General features: G+C 51.4%; 1 protein-coding gene across 4 annotated transcripts in view; it reads left to right on the forward strand.

The window, feature by feature from the left end:
* Nucleotides 1-11,136, forward strand: part of Tcf25 (transcription factor 25) — a 29,845-nt gene extending 18,709 nt beyond the window's left edge. For 2 of the 4 annotated variants that reach the window (XM_055620785.1, XM_055620786.1), the window contains 9 exons: nucleotides 540-632; nucleotides 759-864; nucleotides 2,690-2,849; nucleotides 4,184-4,271; nucleotides 5,121-5,279; nucleotides 6,181-6,271; nucleotides 6,917-6,996; nucleotides 8,077-8,149; nucleotides 8,498-8,754. In XM_055620785.1, coding sequence (XP_055476760.1) covers nucleotides 540-632; nucleotides 759-864; nucleotides 2,690-2,849; nucleotides 4,184-4,271; nucleotides 5,121-5,279; nucleotides 6,181-6,271; nucleotides 6,917-6,996; nucleotides 8,077-8,149; nucleotides 8,498-8,656 — 1,009 coding nt within the window. In that variant the 3' untranslated portion in view covers nucleotides 8,657-8,754. Of the gene's footprint in view, nucleotides 1-539; nucleotides 633-758; nucleotides 865-2,689; nucleotides 2,850-4,183; nucleotides 4,272-5,120; nucleotides 5,280-6,180; nucleotides 6,272-6,916; nucleotides 6,997-8,076; nucleotides 8,150-8,497; nucleotides 8,755-10,479 lie in introns of those variants that run through there. The other 2 variants (XM_055620787.1, XM_055620788.1) reach the window with 2 other exon arrangements.
* Nucleotides 11,137-11,501: the final 365 nt, after the last annotated feature.

Here is an 11,501-nt window from a genome sequence, read left to right on the forward strand (position 1 = left end):
TTAATTAACTTCCTTTAAATGGTAATCAGTAAACAACTAGCAAGAAGACAGGTTTTGCCAGGTCTGGTGGCACATGCCTGCAGTACTGAGAAGCAGGCATCTCTTGAGGTCATCCTTGATTACACAGTAAGTTTGAGGTCAGTCTGGGGTACATGAGGTCTCCACCTAGGAAACCAGAAGAGAAAAAAGAAGGAAAGATGGGGTTCACATACGCTTGACTGTAGCCTAGCATTGTGGCACCTGTGTAAAAACTTGGCATTCTGAAGCAGAAGATCTCTTGAGCCAAGGAGTTTAAGGTCAGACTTGGCCACATAGTCAGACCTTGTCTAAGCCAGAAAAGCTTGCTTTTCATGTGCAAGTACTTTTTAACTGAATAACGAGGAGCACGAACCTCCTGCAGACACACATAATGCTCACAAGCTCTGTATATGGCCACTGAGGAAATGGCATCTCAACCCAGAAGGTGGATACGGGGCTGGGCCTCTCAGTTGTCCTGCTCTGTTACTTTTCTAACTCATGGGGAACTGTTTTTGATGTAGGAGCTTCTACTTGGCCCTCTACAAGCAGATGAGTTTCTTGGAGAAACGAGGGTGCCCACGCACTGCGCTGGAGTACTGCAAGCTCATCCTGAGGTGAGTATGTGCTGTGGCTGCAGGGCCACCTGCCATCAGCGCCGAGGCCCCCGGTCTGTGGGGTTCAGCCATGACAACGCTTCCTCTGTCTCCTTTGTTCTCCACTCCCTGCGCTGCTTCTGGAAGCCTGGAGCCTGACGAGGACCCCCTGTGCATGCTGCTGCTTATTGACCACCTGGCCTTGCGGGCCCGGAACTATGAGTACCTGATCCGCCTCTTCCAGGAATGGGAGGTATGTGGAAGCCAGGGACTTGAAGGTGCAGCTTTTTCCCTTACCTTTCTGATTCACGCCAGATGTGCACGTTTGGGGGACCATCTTGTGATAAGATGGGAGAGCAAGAGTTGGAGGTCGGGTAGATCCCCAAGGGCTTCCTGTTTTTGGCCTTGTTGTTACATCTGCTGAGCAGCTGTGTGGGAGCCACTGCTCACAGGCCTACCCGGAGCATGTGTGCACAAACATGGGTGCCAGTGATGGCGAGTTGGGAAGAGCAAGACTCGCTGTGGTGCACACAGGAATTGCAAAGCAGAGTGCCATATGGGATTGACACGGGAGCCACAGCACACAGACCCACATCTGCAGAAGTCCTGGACAGACACACATATACTCATTACCACTTGTGCCTTGCCAGACGTGCATATCAGTAAAAATCGAGGCTGGCCGGGCACCACACTGCTGCCATCTGGCCAGCTGCTGTGAATGCTAAGCATACCTCGGGTGCTGGACAGAAAACAGACTGTCCAGGAGAGAAAACAGACTGTCTTCCTGTGGTTGTGCACCTGTGTGGGAGTGACAATTTCAGGGTATTGGGTTAGCGACTGAGCCTTCAGACCAGCTCTGCTGTTCTCCGTAATGCAGCTGCTGGACAATTTAAAGGCACACGGGACTCCCATCCAGCCCGTGGCTGGTTCTTGAGAAGGGGGGTGCTGGGCTTAGTTGCTTCCAGCAGGGCCTAGAAAAGAAAAAAGGGGACAAGCCTTTGTTTTCTGTTTCTGTTCTTAAGTTTCTTTCACATACATATTTTTACATTAACAACAGCAACAAAAAAGATAAATCTTTTTGAGTTACATAGTGCTTAGTATAGTTGGCCAGGATATTTTGCTTCATGGGGTCTGGCTTTCAGAATCCTGGAGCTCATGAAAGCTTGGCTGCAGGAAATGCAAGTAGGGCTGCAGGGGAGCAGTCATTATGGCTTATGTGGTTGTGGAGTTCTGTGACGATGAAAACGGCTGTCAGGAAGGTGCCCACTGTGCAAGAATGAGGACATGAGTTTGGACCTCCAGAACCCACTTAAAAAGCAGGGCATAGGGATGCGTGATGTAACCCGTTACTGTAGGGCAGGTGCGCTGCTGGCTGCTGGCAGACGAATGATAAGCTCTGGGCAGGCGAGAGGCTGTGTCTGAGAACCAGAGATGGCTTAACAGGCACAGCGCTTGGCAGCATGCCTAATGACCTGAGTTTGATTCTTGGAAGGAAAGAGCTGATTTCTACAAGTTGTTCTTCACATGTGCTGTGTGGTATGCACGTGTACATACACACACACAAATAAATAAATAACTTTTAAAAAATCTAAATACTGAAAGAATTTAGAGAACAGTTGTGGAAAGACACCAATATCAACCTTCAGCCCCTGCACTCGTGTACAGGGTTTGTGCTCCATACATGCATAATAAAGAGACACAACAAATCATTTGTCTTCTCACAAACACAGAGAAGGAAAGGGAGGCCCTGGGAAAGCCTTGGAGGGTTGGTGCAATCAGATCCAGCTTTTGCTAGATTGACTTTGTGAGCCTTCTTCATTTACCAGAAGCAGGCTTCCCTGCTTCCAAAGCCAAGAGCCTGCCAGAGTGGCAGCACCAGTCACCTGAGTGGCTGGTTCCTGCCTCTCTGTGTCCTTTTGTCTATTTTGCATGTGGAAAATGGGTTTTCTTGTCGATTAAAGTGAGAGGCCCAGGAGGAAGCAGCTGTGGGGCCGGCCTGGTGTCCGCTGCACATCTGTAAACCACGTTTTGTCTTCAGGAGCTCAAGGCCCCAGACTTTGTTTCTCCATCCCTTCTAGGCTCATCGGAACCTGTCCCAGCTACCAAATTTTGCCTTCTCAGTTCCATTGGCATATTTCCTTCTGAGTCAGCAAACAGACCTACCTGAGCACGAGCTCACCTCTGCCAGGCAGCAGGCTTCCCTTCTGATACAGCAGGCGCTCACTATGTTCCCTGGAGGTGAGTGCCACCTCTTGTCATCTTCCTGGGGAATGACTGCAGATCAGCCCTCCACTGAGGACTGCATTCCCTCAGTGACTAAAGACCTGCTGTGGTTCTAGTTAGACAGCTAGTCCACCTAGCTCAGTTCTAGTTAGACAGTTAGTCCACCCACTCTAGTTCCTAGTTAGACAGTTAGTCCACCCACCTCAGTTCCTAGTTAGACAGCTAGTCTACCCATTCCAGGGAACCTGCTACAAGCTTGTTGAAGGGTGAATGGTAAGAGAGACAGCTGTCTTGGCTAGGATTCAGTTTCAGGGTGGGAAAGCAGGGCATTTTCCTGAACACACGGTGTGTTAGATGGCCTTCGGTACCAGAGGAAGAAATAAGTAACATTTAGAAAGGCCTTTGGCTAGCCCAAAGGCAGTTCGGAGGGCGTTGGTTATGAGTAGCTAAGAGGAGGCCTCTTGTGCAGGCGTTCTCTCAGGCGTGTGGCCAGGAGAGGGAGGAGATCCGTTACTTGTTCAGACATTTCCCAAGAGTTTACACAGAGCGACACCAGCAACAGAGTGTGGGGCCAGCTGCTCTTCTGTTACAAAGTCCCAGAACTGGTACCACATTGTACATTCTGACTTCCTTGAGCCTTAGCCAGAACTCTGCCTACCAGCCAGACCTGGCAGCCTCGGGCAGAAAGAGTGCGTATTTGCTGAGCCAGTTACAGTCAGTTCCATCCCTTAGAAGCTGCCTCTGATGTAGCTAGCAGTGCCTTTTCTGTTGCGGACCAGCTGGAGAGGCATGGACTGGGAGCAGGCACCACCTCCTCGCAGGCTGCTGCGCATGCCCCAACATCCCAGAAAGAACTGTGTTGTGGTAGATTACCAGCGTGCAAGCTACTTAGAGAAGCTGGCACTTAGGTGAGCAGCGCTGCACGCAGGGTAGGTCCAGGTAGGCTCTTTTTTAACAGGCCACTGATCTGAGCCTGGTCCCTACAGAGTTATTAGCTCTTGCAGGACAGCCAGCCCCACTCTCTCTAGTCTACCTTCAACTCTGACCTCCATGTGATTGAGAGGTGACAGGCAACTCTTCCTGGATACTGGTGGGACAAGAGTCAGCTGGACATGCGTCCCGTCCCCAGAGTTCAGAGGTGCCGTGGAGCCTAGCGTGAGAGACTCAGCCTAGGAAGATTTGTAAGTGGTAGTTACAGTGACCCCTGGCTCCCCAGCCCTTTACCTCAGGAGCACTTAAGTGGTGTATATGACAGGGATGCATAGACCACTTCCAGTGTCTCTTCTGCCATGGCACTGGGAGCCAGCACAAGGGCTGCACAATACATGGAGCCTTTACCTTTTTTGCAGTTCTTATGCCATTGCTGGAGTGTTGCAGTGTGCGGCCTGATGCAACAGTCTCAAACCACCGCTTCTTTGGGCCAGATGCTGAGATAAGGTAAAGATTGCTGCAGATGTGAGACTTTAGGCACGGTTCCCCTCACCTTTAAGGAACAAGAGGAGTCTGTCCTAGGGGACTAATACCCACCCAGAGTAGTGAAGGAAGGCACTGGAGCCCACTTCCATATGCAACACAGCTCCCCTCTGTGTGGCTGTGAGGAGCCTCTAGTCTGAAACATGAGATTCACAAGATTCTTCCTTACAATAGTTGGGGGCAGGGCATGAAGCCAGGAGACAGCCCATGTGAGGAAGGTGGAGGTTCATGACCTTTACTATCATTTACTTTTCCCAGAGTTCTGTATTGTCATATTTCTTATGAACAAGAAAAAAACACAGAAGGAAAGAATATATCATGGCTCCCCAGCCTTCTGCATGCCCTCAACGGCAGCTGGAGGTCATCCTTGGGTTCTGTTCCACACAGAAAAACATACTCATTCATATGGTTGTTTTGTTTTTTCGTTTTTTTCACATTTCTGACAAGTGATTTGTGCTACTAAACTCAAGCCATAAGAAGTGTGCCAAGCCAGGCAGTGGTAGCACACACCTTTAATCCCGGCACTCAGAAGGCAGAGGCAGGTGGATCTTTGTGTTTGAGGCCAGCCTGGTCTACAGAGTGAGTTTTAGGTCAGCCAAGGCTACACAAAGAAACCCTGTCTCTAAAAAAAAAAAAAAAAAAGAAGAAGAAGAAGAAGAAAAGTGTGCCCAACTACTCAGAAGGTGGAATGTCCCTGGTCAGCAGCTAAGGGATAGATAGCCTCCTTTGCTCCAGGGCTTTAGGCTTTTCCTGGAAGCCCTTTGCCCACCATGGTACTGACAAAGGCCCACTGGAATCCTCGCTCTTCCACAGCCAGCCCCCTGCCCTGAGCCAGCTGGTGAGTCTGTACCTTGGGAGGTCGCACTTTCTTTGGAAAGAACCTGCTACCATGAGCTGGCTGGAGGAAAACGTCCGTGGGGTTCTGCAAGCAGTGGATGCTGGGGACCCTGCCGTGGAGGCCTGCGAGAACAGGTGAGCTGAGTCTGACAGACACATTAGCACCTAGCTCCGAGAGGGCACCCTGCTGGCAGGAGGTCCTGAGCAGGGCTGCTGCTGTCCACACAGGGCTGTGGAGGGTTGTGTGGCTGTTATATACCCTTGAAGTTTTGTTCAGTTTGTTTCTGCTTTTGTGCTCTGTTTCCATATTTTCATGGTGATAGCTCTTTTTACCCTTCTTGACAAAAAAATGGAGCCAAAAGGAACCAGAGCAAGCTGCTGGCCCCTTTCCTGCATGTGGGGTCTTTTGTTGCTGGGGCTGCATTTGAGAAACGGCCGCTTTGCCCATTTGTGCAGTTTTGTTCGTGGTCCTCATCAGCCTCCTGCTCTGGGGCCAGCGACAGCCGGGCTGGCTGGTTCTGAGGGTTCTGCTCTGTCTTGGCTATGTCATCTCCCCGAACCATGGAAAGGAGGTCCATGAGGCCAAATTCTAGACTATCTGGGGAGGTGAGAAGAGAAAGTACTATTGCTTCCAGCCCTCTCAGTCTTATGAGTACTGTGTGGGCTGGATACTTCTCCCTGCACTGTTTCTCAGCCCCATGACCATCAGGAGGCAAGCCCCATTCAACAGCAGTGAGGAGTAACACACCCAGGGATTCCATTGTGGACACACACTCAGTGTCACCAGCCTACCACAGCTCTCCCCACTTTCATTTCATGGATGAAGGGACAGATATCAGGCCGAGCTAGAGTTTCCTTATCAGAGTCTACTTTTGCCACAGGGCTATGGGCTGGTGGCACAGCTTCCACCCAGGAGTGACAAGAGAGGCCTTACCAGAAGCCAGTCCCTTCTGGGTATTCCCCAGGGTGGATGTGGGTGACATGCATTGTGGGTTCAATGGATCAGTTTCTCCGCTGTTGCCTCCTCTGACCACAGGCGGAAAGTGTTGTACCAGCGTGCACCCAGAAACATCCACCGTCATGTGATTCTCTCTGAGATCAAGGAGGCTGTTGCTGCTCTTCCCTCGGTAAGAGAGGGGTGCTGAAAATGGGGGCTTTGTGGTGTACCAGGGACAGAATCGCCACCCACAAATTGGTCTGCATGCCAGGTGGAGCTGGAATGGGTCCAAGAGGACTCTTCTCCTCGGCCAGTTTCTCTGGGTCTTCCTCACTGTGTTATTGCCTCAGTGAGCTATTCCAGCATGGTGTCACACCCTCTGAGGGAGACCTGGCCCTTCCTCACAGACCTTGCAGCAATAGTTACATAGCTGAAGAGCCCTGGCTCTACTTTCACATATCTCTGTGTTTTCTGTTGGCAATCTGGGTGTGAGCCAAGGCTGGACCAGTTGGAAAACCAGCACCTCAGCAGGACCCAGTCCATGGTCTGCAGTCAGGAGAGTCATTTGTGACATGAATATAGACAGTGGCACCTGTGTAAAATGCCCTTTGCCCTGCATCCCACTGACAGGGGCAAAATGTCATACACATTCCCCTGACTGTTCTCTGGGAGAGCCTGTTCCTAGTTCAGCTGGAACAGAAATAGCCACTTCAGCCAGGTGTTGTGGCTGCCTCCTGGCAGATGGGTCAAGTCTGGTCTGAGACCAGCTGAAGCTTGGGAAGGCAGAGGCTGCCCGCTGTGCTCCATAATCTCTGTTTTGTGTCCCCTCCTAAAGGACGTGACCACACAGTCTGTGATGGGGTTTGACCCTCTGCCTCCCCTGGACACCATCTACTCGTACGTCAGACCAGAAAGGTACCTTTCTTGCTTTGTCCTCGCACCCACACAAACCCACTTTGGTACTCTTTGGGCTCACGGGGGTTGCCCTTATAGACTAGAAGGAAAAAGGAAAACAGGCTAAAAGGTCCAGTCTGCACAGGCGTAGGGAGACCCATTGGAACATGGAGCTGCCTCTGAGTCCAGCAGAGGTCTGCACACATCCCTGTAGGTTTGGTGGCAGGTTGAGAAGTGCAGTGGGAGCGAGAGAAGGAGCCGCCTGTAACCTGGTGAACACAGATAGCAACCTAGGACCCAGAGATAAGCATTGGGTCAAATCTACCTAGGAACCCATGGGAGAGAGCGACCAAGAAGGACATGCCACAGCTGCTTTGTAGAGAGATGTGCTCATCCAGACAGAGGGTGGCAGCTAGGCCTCTTCCTCTCGAGTAGAGTGTCAGGTCCAGTGAGTGCCGAAGGAAGGCTCGTGTGGCTGAGCCAGAATGGGGTAAGAGGTCATGCATTAATAGGAAGCCTGCTTCCCAGGCCACCATGGGCATGGGGGCAGGGTTTACAGTCATGAAGAACTCATTTCCCGTGCCTCCTGCCCTCACAGTTGCCTCCATGGTCCATCTCAAGCCAGGAGCACAGGCCTTGAGAGCATGAGTAGAATGACTCCCTTAAAGGGTTAGATGTCGACCCAGAACCATCCTGACATCTGTCACAACTGGCCGCCTTGGCCTTTGCTCTGCCCGTGCAGTCCCCAAATGCAAGTGTGGTGACGGCTGAGCAGCGCCCCTGCAGAGACCTCCCTGGAGTGCCCTGACCTTTCCTGCCTGCCCAGCCTTCGGGCGCTCTAGTCACCGTGTCTTCTTTCCATGCGACCTAGCCGGCGAGGTCCCTAAAGAGCCAGCACTCTGGGACACTTTTCCCTCCTTTCCTCATGGCCCTCGGTGGCCACAGCTCCACCCTAGGCTGGTTAGTAGTCATCACTGCATACCCGGATCCTGATCTGCACTTCAGGGCTTGGAGCTGTAGCTCCACTCAGAGGCTGCCTGTCCCCAGCAGTCGGAAGCTTGGGTAGAGACAGCTGACAGTGTCTGCTGACCTTCTTTTCAGGTTGAGTCCAGTCAGCCACGGAAACACAATCGCTCTCTTCTTCCGGTCGTTATTGCCAAACTACACCACAGAGGTATGTTGATTGAACACATTGGTCTTTCCCTCCCAAGTTGATGTGGGCAAGTCCTGCTCAGGGTGGATGCAGGAACGGCTGAGTCTGAGCCTGCCAGTGGTGCCATGCGTAGGAAGTGGGGATGTGGCCTGCTGGAACTGCAGTAGCCATTCCAAGGTGAGTGGTGTGAGGCTCACGGTAGGTTGGCTCTGGTTAACCGTGTGCGTCTGGCCTTCTAGAGCTTCATCTTCTGGGCAGGGGCCTTGGGAGGGGATAGGACCATTCCTGGGTCTTGAGCTGCTTCAGACTTCGGAACCCCGGATCTCAAGTCTGTAGACAGCCTCCACTTAGATATGTCTCATTGTTCAGGGGGAGAGGCTGGAGGAAGGAGTGGCCAGGGGTCCGAACCGCAATCAAGGCTTGAACAGGCTGATGTTGGCCGTACGTGACATGATGGCCAACTTCCACTTCAACGACCTGGAGGTGCCTCGGGAGGACAATCCTGAGGGCGAGGGGGACTGGGACTGACCTGTCCAGATGCTGTGCCCGAGCTGTGCAATTATGTTCCTGATTTCTTTTCTGGTTGGAATTGACCAGTTCCCTGAGTAGAAATGCTGACCATGTCATTTCCCTGTGTCTTTTGTTTTCCCTTGAATGGGATATGCTCTGCTGTGAGTGCTCTCAAAAATAGTTCCAGGAGCAGTGAGCCCCACACTATGTGCACCCTGTTGTGTAGAATTTGTAACATAGTGCAGAGAAAGGGCTTGTTCCAGAGTCCCCAGTGTGAGGACCCTTTGCGCTCCTTCCTAGAGGGCACTGAGCCACCCCGCATGTTTGCATGGTGGGGATTAAACCCGGGCCTGGCACATCATCTACCACTGCCTGACAGTCCCAGCCTAGGAATTTTATCAGAAAACTTGGAGGGCTGGAAATGTGTCTCAGTTGGTAGACAGCTTGCTTAGCATGCACAAAGCTCAGGATTCGATCCCAGCACAACACAAACCAGGGTGGTACTGGCCACCTGTAATCTCAGTACTCATGAGGCAGAGAGAGCAGCAAGAGGATTATGTCATCCCTCTGTAGTGAGTTCAAACAGCCTTACCTACAGGAGACCCCATCTCAGAGGGGGTAGGGCCACGAGGGACCTAGAATTAGAAGAGAAGCCAAAGAAGCAAGTTTGAGGCGGAAAATTGTCCTAGGCAGATCAGGGATACTTTATAGAGATTAAAGGGTGTTTGATCTAGGGAGGAGTGGGGAGGCCTGACCAAGAGCCCCAGTCCAGTGCAGGGACAGAGGCCCATGTTTCATAAGCTGTGTGAGTGTGGGAAGGTCCAGGCTACTGAGATGTTATAGGCTGTGTCAGGTGTCTCCTATCTTGGCTGAAAGACTGCCAGTCTTGGTCCATTGATTGCTTCCTGAGGGTTCAGATATTGTTTCAAACATCACTGGATGCATCTGGTGTGGACTAGGTACAAATAAAGCATGCTTCAGGAATGTCCTGAGGGCCATCAAAATGGCCCAGTGAGTAAAGGGACTCGCTGCCAACCCTGATGACCTGAATTCAATGCCCAGGGACCATATGGTGGATGGAGAAAGCTAACACCTATAGGTTGACCTCTGACCTCCACACACAAATTGTGGCATGTACACACCAAATAAATGGAAAAGGGGCAGCTTGGGGTTAAAAGCCCTTGCTGTGTTGGCTGCTCCTGCAGAGGACCAGGGTTTGATTTTAAGCCACCATGGTGGGTGGCTCACAACCATCCATAATTCCATCTCCAGCCTACAGACATATACAGAAATAAAAAATATCTTTAAAAAGCAGGTTTCCATAAGGGCCCTCGGGCAAGGGGCCCAGGCCACTGCCCCCTGCACAGAACATCGAGGGCTGAGTTGTACCCACCCAGAGTCGGCCTAAATGTCACAGCCCATTTCTAAGCTGGCCATTTGCAGGGGGAACTCTGTTCAACATAACTGCCTGGTGAGAGTCACATGTCGCATGAATTGGTGCTGCGTCTCTGTTTTTTCTCCAGCATGAATTGGCAAGGCCATGGAGTCTGGATACAGGTTCTACTACTTGTGCTTGTGGGTCAGCAGGGGCCTGGGGAGGGCAGGCCTGAGGGCACAGCCCCTACCAGTTGCCTCACCTACTCCTGGGTTTGTTGGGAGAACAGTCCTGGGAGCGGGTACTGTTGAGATGGTTCTAATTCAGTGTCTGAATTCCAGTTTCCAAGTTGGAATGCCTGTGGTGAGTTTCTGCTAAGGGGAGGAGGGATTGGCTAGGAATGGGTTTGTGTTCTGGAAATGACAAGCAAGCACAGAAAACCTGGCATCCTGCCTCTTCCTTTCAGCAGCTGTAAGTTCATCCAGATGAGGATGTGATATCTGGAGCTGCCGCAGCTATTCTACGACCACGAGGCAATGAACTCCAAAGTGAAGAGCCAGTGTACTAGGAACAGTGAAGCAGACGATGCCCCAGGCCTCCGGGAGACTTCCTGCCCCCGGGCCTGTTCCCGAGAGGCCAGGATGATCGGCTTCACAGGTGTTCAGACTCGAGTAATTGTCAACTGAATCCATTTCTAATGGTGAAAAATAAAAACCAGTCACTCACATCATCTGTGGATCATCGGGAAAAGTAACTTTTTGAGACAAAGTCTCAACGTGTAGCCCTCAATGGCCTGGAGCTTGCTATGTAGACCAGGCTGGCCACAGAGACCCACCTGCCTCTGCCTCCCAAATGTTAGGGTTAAAATCGTGTACCACCACACCTAATCTGCATGTCATCTAAGAGCTTTAAAGTCCGGCCTGCCGCCCAGGGCGGTGATAGTGTACCCCGCTCCTCCCTGGGCCCTCCTCAGTCCCAGCAGGAGGTGCCTGCCTATGTACCCCTGTGCAGAATTGTTGGTTATTGTGCATTTTTGTGTAGTCAGGGAGAAAGCCTGTTTGCTGTCTCCCGGAGAAAGTTCAGAGGAAATGAATGACTTTCAAACAAAGACATGGTGACTGGCCTTTTGGACTTTTATTTTCTCGCGTGTACAGGCGTTTGCCTGAGTGTGCGTCTGCACCATGCCCACACAGTGCCCATAGAAGCCAGAACAGGGCGGATAAAAAAGGACGTTGGATCCCTTGGGACTGGAATCAAAAAACAATCTTAATTTTTTGTTTGTCTATTTGATTTTCAAGACAGTGTTTCTCTGTGTAGCCCTATCTCTGTAGACCAGGCTGGCCTCAAACTCACAGAAGATCTGCCTGCCTCTGCTTTTGGGATTAAAGGTGTATGCCCCTTCCACCCAGCTATCACAAACATTTCTTAGTCACCATGTGGTTGCTGGAAATCAGACATGGGCCCTCTGTGCTCTTCACCACCGAGCCA

This window comes from Psammomys obesus, unplaced genomic scaffold (genome assembly GCF_907164565.1).
Source record: "Psammomys obesus unplaced genomic scaffold, mPsaObe1.curated_primary_1811, whole genome shotgun sequence".
Taxonomy (NCBI): Eukaryota; Metazoa; Chordata; class Mammalia; order Rodentia; family Muridae; genus Psammomys; species Psammomys obesus.